At 49.5% G+C, this 21,082-nt stretch overlaps 10 protein-coding genes across 10 annotated transcripts; 5 read left to right on the forward strand and 5 right to left on the reverse strand.

The window, feature by feature from the left end:
• Nucleotides 1-1,584: 1,584 nt before the first annotated feature.
• On the forward strand, nt 1,585-3,357 carry FOBCDRAFT_10346 (uncharacterized protein). Its single transcript, XM_031191680.3, has 3 exons — nt 1,585-2,066; nt 2,114-2,522; nt 2,578-3,357. Exons 1-3 carry the CDS (start codon nt 1,794-1,796, stop codon nt 3,345-3,347), a joined length of 1,452 nt encoding a protein of 483 aa, XP_031032911.2. The 5' UTR covers nt 1,585-1,793; the 3' UTR covers nt 3,348-3,357.
• A 433-nt stretch (nt 3,358-3,790) lies between these two features.
• Nucleotides 3,791-5,238, forward strand: FOBCDRAFT_285633 (auxin efflux carrier; the record flags this gene model as incomplete). Its single annotated transcript, XM_031191681.2, has 4 exons — nt 3,791-4,019; nt 4,068-4,884; nt 4,940-5,120; nt 5,173-5,238. 4 exons carry the CDS (start codon nt 3,791-3,793, stop codon nt 5,236-5,238), a joined length of 1,293 nt encoding a protein of 430 aa, XP_031032912.2.
• A 381-nt stretch (nt 5,239-5,619) lies between these two features.
• On the reverse strand, nt 5,620-6,060 carry FOBCDRAFT_285635 (uncharacterized protein; the record flags this gene model as incomplete). Its single annotated transcript, XM_031191682.3, has 1 exon — nt 5,620-6,060. Exon 1 carries the CDS (start codon nt 5,986-5,988, stop codon nt 5,620-5,622), a length of 369 nt encoding a protein of 122 aa, XP_031032913.1. The 5' UTR covers nt 5,989-6,060.
• Nucleotides 6,061-6,227: 167 nt separating this feature from the next.
• Nucleotides 6,228-7,838, reverse strand: FOBCDRAFT_232823 (uncharacterized protein). The gene is made up of 5 exons (XM_031191683.3): nt 7,291-7,838; nt 7,177-7,246; nt 6,821-7,129; nt 6,652-6,768; nt 6,228-6,602 (listed from the first exon to the last, which is right to left on the reverse strand). The coding sequence occupies exons 1-5, from the start codon at nt 7,547-7,549 to the stop codon at nt 6,422-6,424; spliced, it is 936 nt and encodes a 311-aa protein (XP_031032914.2). The 5' UTR covers nt 7,550-7,838; the 3' UTR covers nt 6,228-6,421.
• Nucleotides 7,839-8,267: 429 nt separating this feature from the next.
• FOBCDRAFT_280541 (uncharacterized protein) lies at nt 8,268-8,826 on the reverse strand (the record flags this gene model as incomplete). The annotated part of the gene is made up of 3 exons (XM_031191685.2): nt 8,268-8,519; nt 8,571-8,711; nt 8,758-8,826. The coding sequence occupies 3 exons, from the start codon at nt 8,824-8,826 to the stop codon at nt 8,268-8,270; spliced, it is 462 nt and encodes a 153-aa protein (XP_031032916.2).
• A 950-nt stretch (nt 8,827-9,776) lies between these two features.
• FOBCDRAFT_10356 (uncharacterized protein) lies at nt 9,777-10,629 on the forward strand. The gene has a single exon (XM_031191689.3). The coding sequence runs from the start codon at nt 9,849-9,851 to the stop codon at nt 10,566-10,568; it is 720 nt and encodes a 239-aa protein (XP_031032920.2). The 5' UTR covers nt 9,777-9,848; the 3' UTR covers nt 10,569-10,629.
• A 2,754-nt stretch (nt 10,630-13,383) lies between these two features.
• On the forward strand, nt 13,384-14,101 carry FOBCDRAFT_323816 (uncharacterized protein; the record flags this gene model as incomplete). Its single annotated transcript, XM_031191690.2, has 3 exons — nt 13,384-13,515; nt 13,566-13,953; nt 14,007-14,101. 3 exons carry the CDS (start codon nt 13,384-13,386, stop codon nt 14,099-14,101), a joined length of 615 nt encoding a protein of 204 aa, XP_031032921.2.
• Nucleotides 14,102-14,322: 221 nt separating this feature from the next.
• Nucleotides 14,323-14,912, reverse strand: FOBCDRAFT_280544 (uncharacterized protein; the record flags this gene model as incomplete). The annotated part of the gene is made up of 2 exons (XM_031191691.2): nt 14,323-14,370; nt 14,505-14,912. The coding sequence occupies 2 exons, from the start codon at nt 14,910-14,912 to the stop codon at nt 14,323-14,325; spliced, it is 456 nt and encodes a 151-aa protein (XP_031032922.2).
• A 177-nt stretch (nt 14,913-15,089) lies between these two features.
• Nucleotides 15,090-19,029, forward strand: FOBCDRAFT_253661 (uncharacterized protein; the record flags this gene model as incomplete). Its single annotated transcript, XM_031191693.3, has 8 exons — nt 15,090-15,121; nt 15,282-15,339; nt 15,409-15,476; nt 16,192-16,388; nt 16,666-16,882; nt 16,974-17,238; nt 17,329-17,441; nt 17,491-19,029. 8 exons carry the CDS (start codon nt 15,090-15,092, stop codon nt 18,914-18,916), a joined length of 2,376 nt encoding a protein of 791 aa, XP_031032924.2. The 3' UTR covers nt 18,917-19,029.
• Nucleotides 19,030-19,327: 298 nt separating this feature from the next.
• FOBCDRAFT_191220 (aspartic peptidase domain-containing protein) lies at nt 19,328-20,862 on the reverse strand. The gene has a single exon (XM_031191695.3). The coding sequence runs from the start codon at nt 20,632-20,634 to the stop codon at nt 19,393-19,395; it is 1,242 nt and encodes a 413-aa protein (XP_031032926.2). The 5' UTR covers nt 20,635-20,862; the 3' UTR covers nt 19,328-19,392.
• Nucleotides 20,863-21,082: the final 220 nt, after the last annotated feature.

Below are 21,082 nucleotides of genomic sequence, written 5' to 3' on the forward strand. Positions count from 1 at the left end.
CAGTTCGAAAGTAATTGCTCGTGGTCACCTTATGGCTTCTCATGGCTTTCTTCTTGACTACTGTTTCCAGTTGATTTGACTTCATGATGCCGGTTATCATCAATATCATGCAAGATAATAGACAAAACCCGACAGAACCAATGTATACACTTTTTTGAGCTAACCCAAGTCTTATTATGTAATTTGAACTATGTTTCGTTTTCATAGTCACGCGGTGGTGTGGTGTCGCAAAAGTCTTGCCTCGACGAAGGAAGCAGCCTCCAGTAACCCGACCTTTTCAGATGAAGCTCTCAACAGAAACCCGGCCCAGCACCCCCTCTATTTGTTATTTTGAACCTGTTTCGAAGAGTAGTGAGACACTATCGGTGTTCAGAACCTGGTTATTTTGGCGACGCTCAAACTTAATCACTCAGTCTTCCAGTGGTTCACAACGCAACCATACCAGGCGATCACACCGATAGATCGCATCACAGCACATATCAAGCTATCATATCTGCACATTACGTCCCGTACCAATAAGTCATGCTAATGCAACATTCCGAGAGATCTTATTATATACTTCTTATTTACCAAGCCTACAGCAATACCATACGCTCTCGTAATATTCATCACGGCCAGCATGCAAGCCAGGTGTTATAGGTTAGGTGACTTAGCCAACTGAACAGGACTAATAATGATCGCGACCTGGCAAATAACCCATATAAAATAAAAGAAACTCTGTAAACCATTTTCATGCCTCTATGAAAATGAGGCTCTAATAAGGTATAACTCTTCTGCATGGGTGAGTCTTGCAATAAAGCGAAGCAAGCCGTGGTGAATTTAACGAGAGGTTACGGTGATACACCAAGGAAGAACGAGAATAGCATCCATGTTTCCAAGCGCTCACCGATAAAGTTCAAGTAAGCGATCTTCGAGGCCAACTATTTATATCAACGGCATAGCCACTCATGCTTTCATTAGTATTCACTACATTTAGGTATCCAACTTGAAGCAACAACTGCCGAAACTAGACCACCTTAAGATAACGGATCATTGCGTCCGCAGCGAGCCATGGTGAATTTATCAGGCCGGGTGTTTAGCCTTAAGAGGGAACAACCTTCAAAGGTCAGCCCTAATTTCCAGGGGTGAAGGATCCAGTTGTTGCACCAATGATAGTCGCTTACAGGGCATTTAAGCTTAGTGCTCACACTGTTGAGCGGCTCGGTGCTTAGTCTACAGCGGGCCGCTGAGCCATCGTCTTGGCAGCACGACAATGCAATTGAGACTCGTGCTGGTGGGAAGAAAAGCGGCAGTTGGACTTGGGAAAGGTCGTATTTCCTGTTCAAATCAGGATGTCCTCTCCGGAGCATAATCCAACTCTAAATATCATCTTAAGGTCGCAGTCCACTTCCCGTGTCTTGCTGGGCATAACCCTGTAAGGACACTGAAGAGTAAGCACTAGCCCCTCAGAATGACAAAGCAGCCAACCACGAGCTCCTGTTGAGTCCCCTGCGAAACGATCGCTGCCAATTCTGGGTCCATCACCTTTTCTCACGCACCAAAGTCCCTTCAAATCTCCGCTCTCGCTGTAACGCGATGCTGGGTAAAAAGTCCAATGGATGCCCATGTGAAGCTGGGCCGTTGCTGCTTGGCCTTGGCCCTCTCGATACCATTCTCTTTCTGTCAGCGTCACTTTCGCTTCTCGTCTTACGCTTTGATGGACGTGCTGGTGTTTGTTAGCTGACGAGGCTGGAGCCTGTGCCTCTTTTCTTTCCATCTCAACGCCATTCTCTCGATATTGGACGATAGTCGACATGTCTCGCTCGGCGATTGCGGTTGCGTGCCTTTTGGCAAGGCCGGTAGTGGGTTTGGCTGGATGGTGGACTTGGTCGCCCTACACTCTGACACCGCATTTCGCATACCAAGACCCGGGATCTGGTGATATTCTGCACAGCTCGTGCAATAGCAATGGATCAGCTTCCTTTTCGACGAAAAACCCCAATAAGCTGCCACTCAAGGAGCAACCCAAGGCCGCGACACCGCTCGCTATCTCAGGTTGGTGGGACGACGACCTCAATACGCCAATCGTGAGCATCTTGCAGCTCTCGTTGCCGAAGTTTCGCTAATGTTCTAGGCCTCCGTCTTCTACCAGAATGCCGACGACGGTATTGTGAATGCGTACTTGATATGCGACAACACAACAGGCAATTACAGGCTCGACACCGATGGCGAAGAGGTCGTTTCCGACTCGGGTGGGCTGCCCTCGGTGAACGAAAAGACTGGATTGGCGGTCGCAGAACTAGGAGATGCGGGCGGCTCCCGAGTCTACTACCACGACGAAGATGGACGAGTCAACCTTCTCGCATACGACGACGATACCGATTGGCGATATGATGGTCCGGTATCACTGAAGAAGCCGGGCGGTATGACGATAGCGGCTGTACAAACGAAGGGTACCAATGTTTCGGTGGTGTATCCTTACGATAGCAAGGACATTGTTGTTGCTCGCTACAATAACGATAACAAGAGCAAATGGCGACTAGGTAAGAAGACGAGCATTTCACTCGAGGTCAACAGTGTAGCTGACGGGCGCTTTAGAATCCTTCCCGACACCGTTCGATAGCCCAGCGCCGACGAATGCGACCGAACCTTCAGATATACGACTCGACACATCGACAGCGGCATCGCTCACACTCCCGTCCTACGACAACACCGCCGTCGATCTAGGCATTGCGAACCAAGCTGGAAAGGGATTGACAGTGTTTTACATCGGCAAAGACTCCCAATTACACGCGATAACACATAAGAATGGGGCCTGGGCAGAGGAGGACAGCCCTGGGAAGAAGAAATGGCCCGAAGCAGACGATGCATCCGCGCGCTTGGCTGTTGTATCACCGCTGGACTCGGACGAGATCTGGGTATACTACATGAGCGGCGATAAGATCCAAGAGCTACACAGATCCGACGGCGGAACTTGGGACAACGCGCAGACACCATCGTCAAATAAGGCTACGGACAGCGACTCCGATTCCGAAGGCGGCGACGAAGCAACAAGCACAGGTGGTAATTCTGGCGCAAAAGAGACAGAGAGCGCCGCAGCTGATGCCGGCACGGGAGGAATGACAGCTGGAGCAAAGGCTGGCGTTGGCGTTGGTGTCAGCGTGGGCGTGCTAGCAATCGCTGCTGGTGCGTTTTTCTTCCTGCGCAGAAAGCGACAGGCACCAGTTGACAGCGAGCGGAAAGGGTCGGCTGAGCTGGCTAGCTATCATCCTGTTGAGCTACCGACGGAGGTGCATGAGCCGCAGGAGTTGTCGGGGATGCAGAACCAACAGTATGAGCTGCTTGGCGACACGAGGAGAGCGACGTAGAGTAGTCCGGTTCGCAATATTATGCCTTGTTTAAGCCACAGTATAACATGATGAGCCTACAACAAGGCCGTATTCCCTCTATTGACCTTATTCCCCGCATCGATTGTCTTGTCAGCTGCCACTCTACAGATCCAGAATCAAGAAATATGCTTAAACAGGCCACCACCATCTTTCCCTTGCAAATAAAACCCACCAATGTCCCCTCTCCATTATGTCACTGACCATGAATCCTCTCCTGCCAAGCGCCAAATCCACTCACATTCCAAGGTTTTCCAAGGTAGGTTAACCTTAACCTCTCACTCCACTTTTCAAGGCACAATTGCTCCGGGATGCACACTTGATCATTGACGTAATGTTCCAGGAACGCGATCAAACAAACTCGAGCACGCGACATGTCAAAATTCAACTCTATAAACACAAAATTACTGTAGAGAAGAGTCAACATGTCGAGCAGTGTTGCCAGCACCTTTGTCGGCGCCATTCAGGCGTCGGCGTCTGTTCTCTTGACCATCTTTTATGGTGTCGTCGCTGGGCAGACAAAGCTTCTTAGTGTTGAGACGGGACGGCAGATCTCAAAGATCTGCATCAAGATGTTTCTTCCTGCGCTCTTGATCGTCAATCTTGGTACACAGATTGAAGCCTCCAATGCGCTTCAATACGTTATCATTCTCGGTAAGTCAACAATCTCTCTCCCAAGTCCGCAAGTCTAATGTTTCGTAGCATGGGCACTTGTCTACAACCTGGTCTCAATCGGAATCGGTTACGCCCTCACGAAGGTCCTCAGTCTCCCGAAATGGTTCACGCCGGCAATCACCTTCAACAATACCACATCTTACCCTCTGCTCTTGATCCAATCCCTCGGTTCAGCTGGTGTTCTCTCTGCCCTTGCAAAGTCCGACGATGACACCAGCGACGCAATCATTGATCGAGCCAAGTCCTTCTTTCTCGTCTGTTCCGTCATCTCCAACATGCTCACCTTTGGTCTTGGTGGAACCCTTCTTGGAGTCAGTGACGAAGACCCAGTCGATGCTATGGATGCAGATCTGAGGGACCGAGCGGGACATAACGATACACCAGATGAGAGTGGCTCGGACGAAGAGAACGGAGAGTCCAACGAACGAACATCTCTCCTTCCTGGACCGCTCCCACGATACGCGAAGAAGGCATCTCGTGGTACCGCGCAGGCTCAACACGCCGTATGGGACAAGCTGCATCCTCGCATTCAGCACATGCTGGCTCTCACCACTCAATTCATCAGCCCACCATCTGTCGGCGCTACCATCGGTGTCATTCTCGCCTTTGTGCCTCCTCTCAAGAAAGCATTCTTTGCCAACAGTGAGGATGGCGGCATCTTCAACGCTTGGTTGACTGTCAGTCTCAAGAACATTGGAGAACTCTTCGTCACCCTGCAGGTCATTGTCGTCGGCATCAAGCTCGCTCACAGTCTTCGTCGCATGCGACAAGGACATGACTCGGGTAGTATCCATTGGCTTCCTCTCTCCATCGTTGTCCTGATTCGCTTCTTTATCTGGCCAGTGTAAGATCGCTCCCTGAACTCCATCCGCGTATTTACTACTGACACTGGCAATTAGGCTCAGCATTTTGTTCATTCGAATGCTCATCACACAGACTGATGTCCTAGGTCAGGACCGTGTCCTTTGGTTCACCATGATGCTCATGCCCGCTGGCCCACCAGCCATGAAGCTTGTGGCCATGGCGGAGGTCGATGACGCGGACGAGGATGACAAGATGTCCATCGCCCGAGTTCTGATGGTAAGACACTCCTTGATCAAATTTTCATAAGTCCTACTAATGTGTTTTGCAGACTTGCTATGCTATTTCTCCCTTGTTGTCTCTCGCAGTGGTCGCAAGTCTGAAAGCCTGTATTTGATCGGCGGTGCCGTGTCGGCGACATGCTGAGGAACGGGGACAGCTGCCACAGTTTACCAGATTTCCCGAATTGCAGAACCGGTCCCACTGCGGCGTCTTTGATGATCCCTCAAGCGATCTTGTGCCGTGCGGCGGAGCCTGGCATCCTTGCGTGGGAAGCACCATCCACTGGGCCCTTTTTGTTCATTCCCTAGACACAAAAGCAAGATCGACGGAAGGTGTCATTCTCATTCCTTGATCATAGACATATACAGCTGCCTTAGACAGGATGACAGAGCAACACCAGATCATGGAAGACTAAGAATACAAAAACGTCATTCTCCATCAGCTCTCATCGTGGCGGTTCCCCTTTCCATATCGCCATCTTGTGTCCGTCTACCCATTAGCTTTTCAAAACAGCCCATGTTAAGAGCAAAACAGCCGTAGCCACATTCCCGGCAACCTTACTTATGCTGCTTCCAATGTTCCAAAGTAGTGTGGCAACGCCAGCCTTGTACAAGCTCATCAACCCTAGGAGCGTCGTGACTCCAGTGCTGTTTCCGTTTACCTGGTGTACCAACAAGAGGATACCAACCGACACCTCCCAAGTGCCCAGCATGTAAATAGGTGCCGAGCTTGGGTCATCCTTCGAAGTGGCGGTATGCTTTAGTCCATTGAGTGCATATTCGGCCTGCGGGTTGATGAAGGCCATTATGCTTCTAGCGATACAAGCGAGGCCTAGGGTGTATATTGCGAGTTCTGAGAAACCCATCGTGGTAGAGATCAAGCCACACCTGTGGTGCTTTCAATGTTAGATGTTGCAGAAATGGGGTGGCAGTTAAGAGGCTCTATGAAGATGAAATTGTGTGGGAAGGAGGATCTTAGTGGAGATCGGCTGACGTGAGATATCTTGTCCCAGGACCCACGCAACGGGAGGCAAGAAAACTTAGGACCTCTTGTCTAAGTGATAAAAACACTTAGATAAACTTGGTATATCTTCTTAGGCTTTTAGATCAGTTTATTTTGGCACCCTGATTCAATGTCAGAAGTTTTCTTGCTCCCTGAGGTCACTCCAGGACCGACACAAGAAGGCAATAAGACCATTCATGCATTTGGGCCACCATTTGGACTTTATACGTTCATTCAAATATTCAACGTCTATCATAACAGCACTCGAGACCAGTTTGACGGAGACTTGTTCCTATCTAAGTGACAGTGTAGCCTCCATCAACTCGAAGATCCGATCCAGTCATGTATGAAGAAGCATCAGACAAAAGGAAGGTCACAGGTCCCATCAAGTCTTGCGGCTGGCCCATTCGTCCCTGGGGGATGAGAGACGTCCACGTCTTTTCAAGATCCGGGTTGTCATTCAGGATTTTCTGCGTTCTGCTGCCTGTGAGTCTAAAGTTGAATGGAGGGTCGGGGGATGACTTACAAAGCAGTCAACATGTAACCGGGAGAGATACAGTTGACACGAATGCCAGCATGAGCCCACTCGACTGCCAAAGAAGCAGCTAAATGGCGAACCGCCGCCTTGGCAGCGTTATACGGACTAATCAACACCATCAGCAATCATTCTTCTCGATTCCTTAGAGGTGACTTACGCCTGCGGTTGAGGAACATTGACGATGGCCCCAGACATGCTACCTATGACAACAATACTTCCAGGCGCCTCACGCTCCATGAGATGCTTGGCAACAGCGACGGCGAACAGATAAGTTCCATCGACATTGACACCCCATAGCTTGCGCATACGTTCAATGGGGTAGTGGATCGCATCAAAATTCTCAGTGAAGCCGGCTGATGTAACTAGGCCATCGATCTTGTGATGGATGCTGAGAATTTCGGCGATGCATTTGTTTACTGAGTCTTGGTCTGCGACATCTGCGTAGTGAGCTGTGACTCGTGGAATTCTGATGATCTGTCAGAAGGTGAATTAGAGAAGGGCCCGTATACTGACTTCTGGCTGTTTGGATTCTCTCTCTTGAAGGCGTCCGTCAACTGACCAACCTGCGACTGCGCTTCATCCTCTGAAACTTGTTAGTACCTCAGATCACTCGGAGTGGTCACATACTATTCAAGTCAACAATCGCCAAATCAGCACCTGAGTAGACAATTCCCTGCCCCATAACCAACCCCAAACCTCTCGCACCGCCCGTGATAACAATCGTCTTCCCCTCAAGCGACAACGACGCCAACGTCGGCTTGGAGAACTGTCCGCCCTGACCGATCAATGGCTTACTAGCGGGAAGTTCATGGTGCTCAGGGTACTCGACGCGCACAGCAGCATCGGTACGAGAGTAGGATCGCTTTGGTGGAACTCCAGGAGGCATATTGAGGATGTAACTATGTCAATTGATGAATAGATATAATATAGAGGATCCAAGTGAGGGGATAGAGGGTCAGTTTTATTCAGCCCTCAACATCTGGTGATCCTTTCCGAATCCCGATCACGGCACCAAGAAAAACATGACATTCTTCTGCTGATCCAAGACCTCGATTTTGGTGAGCTGCGAGGGGGGACGCGTTATGTAGGTCTCAGCTGATTGGCAAAGATTTCCTATTGAGTAGCGGTCAAATCCATCACCTTCCTTGAAAGAAAAGAATGTATCTAGATAGATTCAGAGTAATATTTCATCCCCCGCGTAGCGGTTGACCGATCCGGGTATGCCGAGTGTTGATACGAGCGTGGGTGTCCACGTGAACCCCCACGTTTTCAGGTCCCGTTACCCTGGATCAGATCATATTGAAGTGTCTGACAACGACATCGACGGCCATTGTTGGTTGATGTCGCTTTGAATTCAATGGTCATCTGCTTTCTAGAGTTTTATTTGTGGAGATCGTATTATTCTAAGTTTGAAATGAGGCGAAACGGAAATGCAGCCCTGGAGAGCTGACCGGATGCAATGCGATGAACCCAAGGAAGCAGATCGATTCTTGATAAGTCTTGATTTTAGAAGTAAATTGAAGATGCACGCCAGATTGAGGTTCAAGTTCGCTGTAAACAAAACAATAGCTCATACGTAACCACAACAATGCCGGCCGCATTTATTACAGTGCCGCTGCCCTCCTCTCTGCCTCCCTCTTCACCTCTGCACTAAACCCTTCAAAGTTTCTCTTCGCACTTCTTCCTATAATCCAACCCGGCTTCCAAAGAAACACAATGAGACCGTGCCAATTCTCTCTTTGCGTAAACGTCGTTCCTCCAGGAGACTTTCTGCTCGCTCTCCAGCTAAACTCATGACGACCTGTAACAAGCGGCCATAAACCTCCCTCCCACTCGAATACATCAGGATCATTTCTCTGATACTTAGTTAGGAACGTAATTTGAGGGATCTGAAAGGAATTACTGACGAGGAGAGTGGCTGTGAGCTTTGCATCTTTGACGTCGACCTTCATCTTCTCCATCGGCATCAAGTCATCGATCTTTTTGGATGAGACTACTGGTTCGATGGACCAGCTGCTCCATTCTGGGAAGCGAGGAAAGTCTTTGAACTATATGCTATTACATATAGGTCAAAGCTATCCGGTACTGCCTTACAAGTAATTTGACGACCTCAACTGGAGCATCGATCTCGACTTCGATAACCAAGGATGCTTTTTGGCCCATGATCACGGTGACTTGAAACAGAATTAGCCTGTGAGTATCATTCGTCTATTATAATATCACGACACATGCGAGAATGTTCATGGAGTATCTATGATATATGCATCTCAAGAAGCGGACTTGTCGGACTTTGCCTTGGAGCAGAGTGTCAGCGGAGGTAAGATATCGGATTTCGGGTAAGCTGACAGGAAGAAATGAGCAATTTCTCAAAATGGTAGCTCCTAGCTCCTGAGGTCTTGCGAAAGAATTGGCCATGCTGCATATGTATCACGAGTTGCGATGCTCTCCTTGCCTCGTGACCGAATGGAGGATTCGGCCATGGTGACTTGACATACATGATGCGCGAATCGTTAACGGGAAGCATTATCAGTGCAAATCTCTTTGCATACGAAACGAGCCTGAAATCTTGATAATTGCTGGCTAAGTTGTCGAGATAGTCTATGTCTCTTGTCATGCGCTGTGCAATGTTCAATTTGGTGGACAAGGAATCACGGCACGGCAGTTGATCCAGCTGCGACTCCGGAACCTACGGAAGTATGTCGAACTACCGACCTCACTTTGCAGCGTTTTTGTTACGCACATCTCACAGCTTCTCCAGCGAACAATATATTCATGGTGCAATTTAGTTTATGTAGCGGGCAGCTTTTGTGTGGCCTCTCACTACGTTCAGATTTGGTCGAGCTCGTGAATTGCAAGCTCAAGCTTAATCGGGATGCGGGGTCAGCGGCCGATGGCGGCGCGGGGAGGTTCAAGATGAGATAACCACCACCGCCTTAAGGCGTGTGCGCTGTGGAATGGAATGAGACGTAACATTTCACATGAAATTACCAATGAATCATCTTAATTGAGTTTGTTGTGTCGCTACAGTGATCCACGTGGCTACCGAGATGCCGCGTTAAACAGAGAGGGGGAGGCACCTTATCCACCAGAGTCTTACAAGGAAGCTATATGCTCAATGCTACTTAAATCTTTACGTCGCCAACTCTTCATGAGCATTGACCTCTACCAAATCTACAACAGTCACAATGGCACCTACGGAACTCACCCCGGAGCTATCCCAGCTCTTCCAAAGCATCGAAACCCGCTTCAAAGACACACATCTAGGCGACGAGCGCTGGTATCTCCTCGTCATCGCCTGTCTTTCCGCCAGTCCCGATCCCGAATCTGCAGCAGCTCTATACCAATACCTCACCCGCCAGGAAGTCTATCAGACCAGCGGATCGCGTCAAGCTCTCGTACGACGCCTTCGCGAAGCCCTCATCAAGACCACCATCCTCGTGGGCGTGTGCAAGCCCCTCGAAGCCATCCTGTCAATCATGAAGGTAGAGAAACCCGAGGACCGAGACTTTAGCCAAACGCGCGACGGATGGCAGGCTGATCAAGCAAACCACGACCGCGGAATCGATTGGTTCAAGAAAGTGTATACTCGAAACGCGGGGGATACGATGGGATTGTTTGACGCGCACAAGGATTTTGCATGGGTCTCGGCGGAGATCACATATGGATTGTTTCTATCGGATCGGCAAGTCTTGGACGATACGGACACGCAGCTTGTGGTGCTGCCGGTGATCATGAGCCAGAATCTCCCGCTGGAGACGCATTGGCATATTCGGGGAACGCGGCGAATTGGGGTGTCGAAGGAGGATGTTCAAGTCATTTGGGATAGTGTCAAGGAAGTGTCAAAGTTCTTTGGGGTCGAATTGCACAAGGTGCCGACGGTGGACGAGGTTGAGCCTGATGTGTAGACTGGAACAGACATCGACGTCATGGAATAGATCAATATATACAAGGAAAAATAGATCAATCATGGACCAGTACATCACAGTGCACAAGAAACCAAGCCGAGCCATGTCCACAGTGGCATTGACTTTGGCGCAATCCAACTTGGTGAGAAGGCATCGCGACAACACCACCGACAGCCGCCCTCATCACGTACGAAGGCGACGCCAACAGCTAGACCGCGCGCCGGATCTACCAAAGGCAGGAGAGTCTCAATAGACCAAGGCCAACATGTAGTGTATTACCGATAATAGCGGGCTAAAATGACGCGGCTCGTCTCGGGAGGAAGAGGTACGTGATGGAATAGAGTTCGGAAGGACAAGAGCTAGAAGCGCTGGCGACGGGAGGGTTGAGAGCGGGACGGGAGAGTTAGACAGCGCGAAGTGGGAGGCTACTGCAAGCCCAACATCCAGGCATTCACGGTCGTCTGGTGGGCGAAGACATGCAAGCATGCAGAAGGAATAGTGTTAAGTTGGAGTGACAGTCGGACAGATTAGGCCCAATGCACAGAGCATCTGAAGTCGCTGACCATAGCCGCATGGAAAGCCGAGCAAGACGGCATTCACGAGGGACCGAGACGCGAGTGGCAGTAGAGCAATAACTGCTAAAAATGGTGGGAGTCAAGATGGACTGAGGCAGACTGCCCGGCTGCCAGCCCAACGTTGGGGCCTTGCATCGGTGCAGTGCGCCCCGAAACTATCTGGGCGCAGCTGCTGGTCAAACACAGGGCAGAGATGCACGCGAAATGCACTAACAAACGTTGTGCAACACCAAGCTGCCGACCTTGCTGTCTTTTCGACAAGGGTGTCCTCTTTGCGAAAGGTACATTCAAGCTTGTCGCTCTCAATGTACCTTTCTCTCGTGCCTCTCCAACCATCTAATTTTGGTTGCTCGCGTCGCGAGACAGCAAACGCGTTAGTGGGGCTTTGGTCCCGACGCGTTAAGTAGAGTTGGAAAACTGGGGCTCAGGAGGTGTCTCGTGTCTGTGTGTTTGCCTGTTGTGGCTGGCTCATGTTTGAGGTGAGACGACTCAGAACAGGGGAGGACGGAGATGACGATGGTGGCTGGGAGGAGTTATGAATTGCTTATTTTCTGCAGAGTGGGTTTATGCCATTTTACTGACTTGTGCACGCTCGTTTACAATCTGGGCAAAATGTTGAACTGCCCCTCACTTGTCAAGTTCGGTCGCGATATGGGGAGCAGCTGTTGCTATCGACCACGATCTCTCTCGTCCGACTTTGATGGCGGCTCCAACATGATCGCGCGAGGCCTTTATGTCTGCGCTTTTTTTTGTGTCGTAAATAAAGAAGCCGTCACCAATAAATATAATACAGCCCTTCAAGCGTCTCTCATCACTTCGGCACAGTGAAAGCTAAATCTATCTTCTTTGGTAAGGTTACAGGCTTTTTGCATACACACTGTCAAACTCGAATGCGGACCGTCTCTCCGCTCACCTCAGGGCAAGGGCTCTACAGGTTTCACACTCATCTCTCTTCAGTAATTGGGCCCCCATCCAGACAATAAAACAGAAAAGGGGAAAGTCATCCAGCATCCCCGGATGTTGGCGGAACTGGGGTTTCAGCCAAGCGAAGACACGGAGGCGGGACGGCATAAAGTGGACACCGGCCCCTCTGCCAGACGCTCCGAACCGTTTGGTCTCCACTATCAACGCCAACAACTCGCCTCCAAACGCTTGATGATAACTACTACTGTCGATAACCGCAATCTAGACTTCATTTGAAACGAAATGAAATGAGTGAGTCATAGGCCGAAATACCGGTGAGAGTCTTGGTCCTACTTCTCTGTTTGATAAGACTGAGATCTGATGGAAACAAGCGCTAGAACATGGCAACTCCGATGATCGATGGTATTGCGAATACGCTAGACCTCAATAGATCGGAAATATATCACATGTAGCCCAGTATGGGAGGAAATAGCCCCTGTTCCTCATTTACAACAATAGCTATGGTGGCGCATACGCTTGCCAACACTGTAGCAGAAGAGGTCATAGCCAAACGCCCCGTGCCCGTGTTGGCTGGCGCTTGAAATACGTACCTGAGAGGATTTCTAGAACATTAGATGTCGGATGAGAGAGTATTAAGGTGTTCATGCTGAAACATAGTGGCTCGTGGCGCTGTTCGTTAGTACGAGGATGGCTGTCATCATGAAGCGACAGAACTGCCTCTAAGATAGAATGGAATGAAATCGCCCACAATTATAACCTTGCTCCTCTCAGTGCTATGACAGTCAAGCCAAGAACCTGGACTGCTCAAGAGTATCGTCGTACTGATCGCCCCACGATATCACGGCGCAAGTAATCATCTATCTTCATAACATTGGCAAAGGGTCCAACAGATCGGAACTGCCCCATGACGCAGCAACCCTATCTCCTACCCACCTAATCTCTACAGCAGCACAGACATGGGACAAGGGTTTTACTCACCAGTCGGTGGGGACAGTAGCACATCGCTGACGTTGATTCCCGTCATGTTTCCAACGCCACGCCGTATAGTGGATCCCCACCTAACGGTTATTTTTGGTACATCACTATATCAAACAGTCTAATTGACAACTGGACATGTGATTCTGGAAGCGATGGAAGGAGTCAGTGAAGTTCAAAAGGTCGGACGACTCCATTCCTGATTCTGTTAGAAGTTCTTCTTTTCAACTACTATCAATAGTATCATAACCGCGCTTAAGCAAACTTTCACTCTTCACCTTTGATTCGCCTGCTCGCTTCACTCATAACATATCCCTTAACATCCTTAACTCTTTGAGATTATGTCTGAAAACAATAACATTCGACCATACCTAATGCCTGCCCTCCGAGAGACCCCCTCATCACAACTTGCTGTGCAGCGTCGACCACTCCCTTCGTCGGCCCCCAAGCGCCTTGCAGCTCAGACGAAAGAGGTAAGATATACACAATGGCAAACACTACACAACAAAGCTGACTGACGTAGGATGCAAACCGGGAGAGCCCTAGCACCCCACCGAGGCGTGCTCCCCGCCGAAATGCGCGAGGCAAGAAAGTAGCTGGAAGGCCCAAGAACCAGCGTGATGAGGAGGAGAAGAAGAACTCACCGCCGAGCCCTTCAACTCCTTCGCTGGCCTTTACGAAAGAATATGCAGTGGCTACCCATTGCACGGTAATCCCGGGGCATGGTCACGTATATTATGCGGAAGATCATAAGCCGCTTTTTGTGCCGACCGCGGTCATGCATGTTCACCATACTCCGGATATACATACCTGCCCCTGTCATCAGGCACCGGCAACGGGCCTAGTTCCGATACCAGGCATGCAAATGCCCTCTATTGGGGCCCTGGGACGCGGATACGGTGGAGAACAAGGTAAGTTTACTAAACACGGTTCAATGTTCCAAGACTAATATTGTGACTTATAGGGTGGAACGAGAACACCTGGGGCTATGTCCCAGGGTTCGAGCTGGGAGACACCTCCCAGATGCATGGAGGCTTTAACCTTAACCATACTGGTTGAAGGTTTGGTCTAAATGTCTTCTGACATTTCCAGGGCAGACATGCGGTTTAGAATGTGGATTCGGGTACAAGTTGGCTTATCGTAATGACAGGAGGTGATAAATGGTTTAAAAGCGACATCGGTTTCTGGTTTGGCATTTTCTAGACATATTTTCTTTATTTCCTTAGACCACATGGTACTTTCGGTAATAGACATCGGGAGACTGGCACTGGGACTCTCCATCAGCCACCCATCACTACACCCGTGGCTGTACGAAGGACGAGGTCTTTCTGAAAGATGTTAGTAGCATTTCTATTACTCGTCGATGGGTGTTGAACTCTCTCGAGAATCCTGCAAACCCCTGCTACGTTGAGAACCATGCTCATCTGGATTTCCTTTTCCATCTTCTGTTCCTCAATCCCACCGGTGCCATCCTCTTTGTCAGCTTTGGCCAGCTCGGCGCCACGAGAACACCATGATACATGCCGTAGATATCTTTAGGTCCACGGTAAGAATTAAGCTTGTTGATTGCCAACTGAATACAATCCAGCTGTCTCTCTAAGCTAGCTGTCACCTCCTCCAATGGCTTTAGCATATTCCACTCGTTCTCCTGGCCAGAGCAGAACCGATGTTCCGTGTCAAACAAAAAGTCGCTCACACTTCTCAAGTCACCGAGAAGTTCATCGATCTCATTCTGTGATGGGTATCTATGAGAAGGCGGCTTAGCGGGTCCAAGCACAACAGCCGTAAGGTCAGGGTACCAAATCAGGAAACGCGACTGGGCTTGGTGGACTTTCTGTACCTTGCCTAGAGCGTCAATTGATGCGTCCATGAAGATGCCTTTGTCTAGACCTGGACCTTTCTTTGTTCCATATCTTTTGTATACTTACAGCGATTAGATAAAGACAGACATTGCCATGAACAGAGCACTAAAGCTGCGTCTCTTATGAAAACATGCAGAGTACAAATAAACAGCATCTGGTTGCAAACTGAGCACCGTTCTCCCATAATGTCAGCTTACCTTGGAGGCACGTGCTTAAGGTGTGTATAAGGGCTTCCAGCAGATAGCTTCCACACTGGTATGTTTTCATGTTCCCAATGACTATCGAAAGTATCGTTCCCTGCGACGTCTTTCGAATTAATTCTCCCAGACCCGTCTGGAGTCGTCATAGTCATCATTATCGAACATTTCCTTATCCAGTCTATCCATCCTGTCTTCGTCATACTTTTCGAGCCATTCATCCATGGTCAATGTCTTGGTCCCCGATCCTGATCCCCACTGCCCTAGCCTCTTGTTCTGAGATTGGGGCTTGTACTCTGGTGAGCAGGCTTCGACCACACGACGCGCACTCTCGTGCATAGCCTTTTTCATCCATTGTCTGTTAATCCGCTTTGTGTAAGTATCTTGTAGCGCAGGCAGGTGTACAACGTCATTGATGCAGTATTTTTCTGCTTCAGCGTTTAAGGGGCGGCGGGAGAAAATGTTGTCAGCCATGCGAATTTTAACCGCCTGCTTGGTTCCGATCCATCTGTGGAGTTCCATGAATCCCAGTCTTAGATCCTTCTCAACACAGCTGTCAAGCCCACGGACGTACGTCTTATCGCCAACGCGGGAGGCATTCTCAAGGAGCTGTATGTCCGTTACACCCGCAAGACGGACCTTGTAGTGGGCCAAAGGGCGTCGGCGTCGGCGTCGTTGCGTACATCCCAAAGACACTTGGATATGAGAGGGTCCTCGAGGACAACCTTGTTCGTTTTACTCTCAATTGTGGAATACTTCTTCACTGTGTCCTCTCTGTAACGAAGGCGGAGACAGGCTCTATTTATACACCATTTTCAACGGAAACTTCGGTGGTTTCATTAAATAACTTCACAGCCAAAACCTAATATGAGGTGGCCTCTGGGCTTGTAATGGCCTCTACACTTTTTACCTCGCAACTATGAGGCTGAAATGTAAACTTTGATAGCATCCTGAGTACTACTCATAATACAAGCTTTTAACAATATTGTGAAAAATATGCCGTGTTCTTTATCGCCGGGATTGTCTGTCAGAAGTTTGTTCCAGTTATCTCTTCTCAGTTTCTAAGAGGGGCGCCGAATAACCGTTTTAGGTACCTGACTGCGATTGGTTATAAGAATGTTGATCTAAATGCCATGGTCGAAGACGTATCGGTACACAATAAAATCAGTCAAGGCGTTGTCAAGAACACGGACGATACTGTTATGCCGAAGGTCCGGCCTTCAGTAAACTTGGATCTCCACCCACCAGTTGCTCTCGCTCAACAGTCATACCCTAGCATCATCAGTAGTATTCATGCTTGATAACAAAAGAACGGGAGTTGATAGAAAGTAACCCTGTAAGTTGACCTGTTGTAGCATCCCTTACCAGGATATGTCGATCACTTGTATCAAGACTAACCGACTTGAGTGGGCATAGAGAGATGTAAGCGAAGTTTGGTCAACAGTGTGTCAAAAGCAAGGAAGAACTTACATCCAGCCTGCAGATCATGTCTGTAGCACAAGTTTGGGCAGCTCCAAATTAGTGACGCATGCACTGATAACAAGCCTGGGACATGATCAGGAAGCCAGCAAGGCAAACTTTTACTTCACCTCTGACACTCTGAAGCATCATCTTACTAATGAGATCACTTATCAATTGACTGTATTCGCTTGTTGCAGCGCCGCTATGCAGTCAGAATGCAGCGGAGGGTTTGAGACCATTAGCCAAGAATACCAAAGCGACGATCCCTGTCTAATTCGGATATGGACAAATAAACGAGACCCCAACCCTAACTCCTTTGAGTAACTCGCACAGGCCAGCTCATGATTGGCTACAGAGACACCAAATGTGGATACCGTAGGATTAAACACTCTGAAACTCCTCCACCGAAAGTGAACAGTTCACTCACAACGCATCCCCCTCCTCGTGTCATCTCGGGCATTTGGCTCGCCTTCCCCATACCGTCACGCCACACTCTTTCGGTCCCGACAGGGTAAACGCGTGGGTGATGGAGCAGACAATAGCTCTCAAGCCTAAACCCAAGGCCTCTGCTTCCTCTGCCTCGTCTTCTTCTAGTGGTGGCGGTGTGCAACCCCCTCGCGGCGGCGACCCGTCCTCATCTCAGATCGTCTCGGTCCCGGCCAACAACAAGCCACGGGTGAGCAAAAAAGCACAAAATGCCGCTAGGGCAGACCCGTTTCATGTCGTCGGTGGCTTACTTACATGTTTTATCTCTTGGTCGCCTTAGATCCCGAATGCCAATGTGGCTGTCCTTGACATTGCAGATCGTTCGGGCCAAAATGCCGCTAAGAAGCCAAAGACCAAGTCTTTCAAGACACGTACTGGTTGTAAAGAGTGCAAGTTCGTGCAGACAGACACTCAACTGTAGACTGTTGCTAATATCATGCAGGCGCCGCAAAGTGAAATGTGATGAGGGCAAACCAATCTGTAACCGGTGCAAAGCCGTCGGTCTAACATGTCATTTCCCGCTCAGCCAATCCGTCAGCTTCAACACCACAGCTACAGCTACTACAGCCGTGACAACAACGCGTGCAGGACCCCAGTCCGACACACGCATCCTAGCCAAGCCAAACTACATCCTCTCGCTCTTCAAAGACCAAACGCAATATGACATGTTCTCCACTTTTCTCTGGTCCAACGAGCAGGGCACCACCCTCCCTCACAACACCTTGGCTACCATCACGCCTCAGCTGGCCCATGAGGATGCCGCCGTCCGCGAGACGTGCTGTGCCCTAGGCGGTGCCGTCAATGCCTTCACGCAGCCAACCATCGACTCTGTCGCTGCTGATAAGGCGCATCAGCTGTCACTTCAGTACTATACACGTACTGTACGTGCTGTGACGACTGCTACCTCTACACTCCGTGCGCTGCGTAGTGTTACTCACGTGGCTCTTGTTTTTCTTACCTACGATATCCTTCGCGGGGACATGCACGCTGCTGTTCTGCACCACGATCACGCTGCTCGTCTTTTTGAAGCATACCTCGGTAAACGATGTGCCCAAGAAGGTGTATCTTTATCGGACTTAGTATTTGATGATTATGAGAATGCTCTGTTTGACATGATACAGCGATTGAGTACCTACCCGTGGGCCCTGAGACTGGGCATCACCGGGGATACGGATGAGTTCCTAGCCGCGAAGCGATGCCTGGGAAGACACAGGTACTCCATAGACAAAATGCCCTCTTCGTTTCACGATTTGGATCAAGCGTTGAGGTGGTGGGATGTCGCACAGCACCACCTAGCTCATCATCTTTTGGACGACGATACAGAGACGACCAAAGCAACATGGGAGAGAGCTTTCTCGGTCCTGTCAAGCTGGCACAACGGTTTTGTGCTGTTATACCGCTACACGCAGCAGCGCAAAAATGAGGAGCCGCACAGCTACGTGACAGCCAGTGTCTTTGAAGCACTGTACCTGGAGTGTCTGTCTAGTCTCCACCTACAGCTCAACACGGATGCAAAGGTGCTACCCGACGCGAAGCCCGTGTACCGCGAGATCATCGCCACGACGCACCGTATCCTCGACGAGCTCAAAGGATCGCAAGCAAACTTCCGCTTCATGGATAACAACGTCATGAAGCCGTTGTTTGTTGTTCTTTTCAAGTGCAGTGATCCTGAGATCAGAGAGGGTGTGAAGAAGGTGTTGCAGCATGGTGTCGCAAAGTTTGGAAGTGCGTGCCTTGCTGGGATTGTACTGGGCATGATGCACATGAAGAGCGAGCACGTTCCCCAGATTTTGAGGAACGTTGAGAGAGCGGTTGGATGGCATTTGACATCTGTTGGATGCGGTCCTGGAGTGATTACCGCTGGCTAAAGTTACATAGATACTGATGAGAGCGTGATTTCATAGAATATACGACAGTCATGATAATGAGAACAAACACTTGGGTTGAGCATGTTGAGATGATGAACACAGTGCAATTTCGGATCCCATCTTCTGTACTGAGCGGACATCGGAGAGTTTTCTTATCTTATCAGAACCGTTATCGTAGAGACTCTCCTCCATGTGAAAAAGGTACATCGTGCTTACTGTGGGTCTCGCAGAGAGGTACTTCTCAGCTGGAGAGAGAGAGAATTTAGTGCAAGTCATGCCCCTGCATAGGTGGAGAATCGCGCACGACTCAACTTTGTGCGCGATTTCTTGGTTTTGTGTGCCTGCTCAACTTATGCAGCTGTGCAGACAGAGACTGAACAGCATTGCATTATTCACAGCCAGCATAAACCATAAAACAACATGTGTATATAGGATAATAAAAGAGTGTAATTCGCTGTGATATCTATAACTTGTCCCTACTCAACTCCAACCAAAGTCTTCTTCGCAAACCCGATCCTCGTCTTTTCCGCATCAAACACCACAAAGGCCGCCTTCAAAGCAATATCACCAAAGATATTGATATCGCCCGCACTCGACTGCAATCCACCGTAGCAAGTCCCAACCTCCCTCTTCCCTTCCTTCTCCCCCGGAACAGGCCCCTCAAGCGGTGCGAAATTCATGTAAGACCCCGGGACTGTGATACCCGTCTCCCCCATGTAGAACGTAAAATCGGGCATTTTCGTGTCGCACGGGAAAACGTAGCCTCCCGCTGTTGTGTCGACTCTGGCACCGTCGATCTGTGAATAGTACGCCTTGTTGACTTGTTCGGGGAGGAACATGAGTGATGTCCCTGTGTCGGCGATGGCGGTGATGGGCGTCTTGGTGATATTGCCTTTTCCAACGGCAAATCCCGTTGAAGTGAATGTCCACATTCCCGTCGATGAATCAACAGCCGTATACGTAATATCCCCCTCGTATGCTGTCTTGTTAATGACGCCAAAGGTATATGTACCTGGAGCGTCATGCTGTAAATCCGCGGTAAAGACCCCAGTGCCATGCTCTGTCTTTGCATTCTCAAAGAATGTCTTTTGTTTCTTCGGAGTGACCGTGTTGATGGAGCTGAAACCCAATCCTAAAAGGCCGTCCAAGTCTTGCTGCTGTGCAAAAGACTCATGTACCTTATCGGCGACTTGTACCGCCTGAGCCTCCACTGACAGGCCGCCGATGGAGACTGTATCTTTCACAACATGACCCGAAGCGCCACTTCCATCACCGTACTCAATCGTCCACTTTGCACCGGCCATCTCCTCACAAGACTTCGAATTGGAGGCATTGTATCGGTTGCTGCTACCGCCAGCAGTAGCTGCATTTGAACCATATACCCAAAGATCCGATGATCCTGTATCTAGATCCATCTGGAATGTCCTTGGAGGATTTCCGATTTGAACCGGTGTCAACCACTCGGAATTATTCTCGATAGGTTTATTGGCGACGGTGCCCGTACCATCTCGACGAGCAAGTACTGAATTTTCGAGGTATTCCGGAAGATCGATGTGATATTTTCGATATATCTTGCCGAGAGCTGCAATTCCATTGCGCTTATATACTGGATTTCGGACTTGTTGAACAGAGTGTTCATTTGATGATGTAACAGTCGGAAGGCCAGCGACCAGTGTGAAAGATGCGAGCCCGCTCGTGACAACTGAAGAGAACTTCATTATAAAAGCAGAGTAGATAGATACAACGAAAAAGAAGAAACAATAAAGTGAACGTGCCGTACAGAAGGAATGGCTACAGCGAAGCGTACATCAGAAACAAAAGTCTCTTAACATGGGGAAGAACAAAAGCTCATATACTCCCGCAGTTCCCAACAGATCGGAACTCCGCATTCTGGACTCGGGATGAAAACTGCAAAACTTGGCTTTTTGTTAGTCTCACAGAACGCGTCAACCGGCACAAGAGCCCCACGAAACGGACGAGTTTTGGAACGATCATATTGGATACCGGGTTGCAACGTGGGGCGATCAACGGCGGAAGAGAATGTCTGTGGCGTTTGACGTGGGTGGGTTGGCTACAGTATGAATCGTGTTGTGGGTTGGTTGTTTGTACGTCAGCTTGGTGGTGGTGGTGGAGGTTGACACGCGGCTAGTCAGGGCGAGGTGTTTC

This window comes from Fusarium oxysporum, chromosome X, assembly GCF_013085055.1.
Source record: "Fusarium oxysporum Fo47 chromosome X, complete sequence".
Classification (NCBI taxonomy): Eukaryota; Fungi; Ascomycota; class Sordariomycetes; order Hypocreales; family Nectriaceae; genus Fusarium; species Fusarium oxysporum.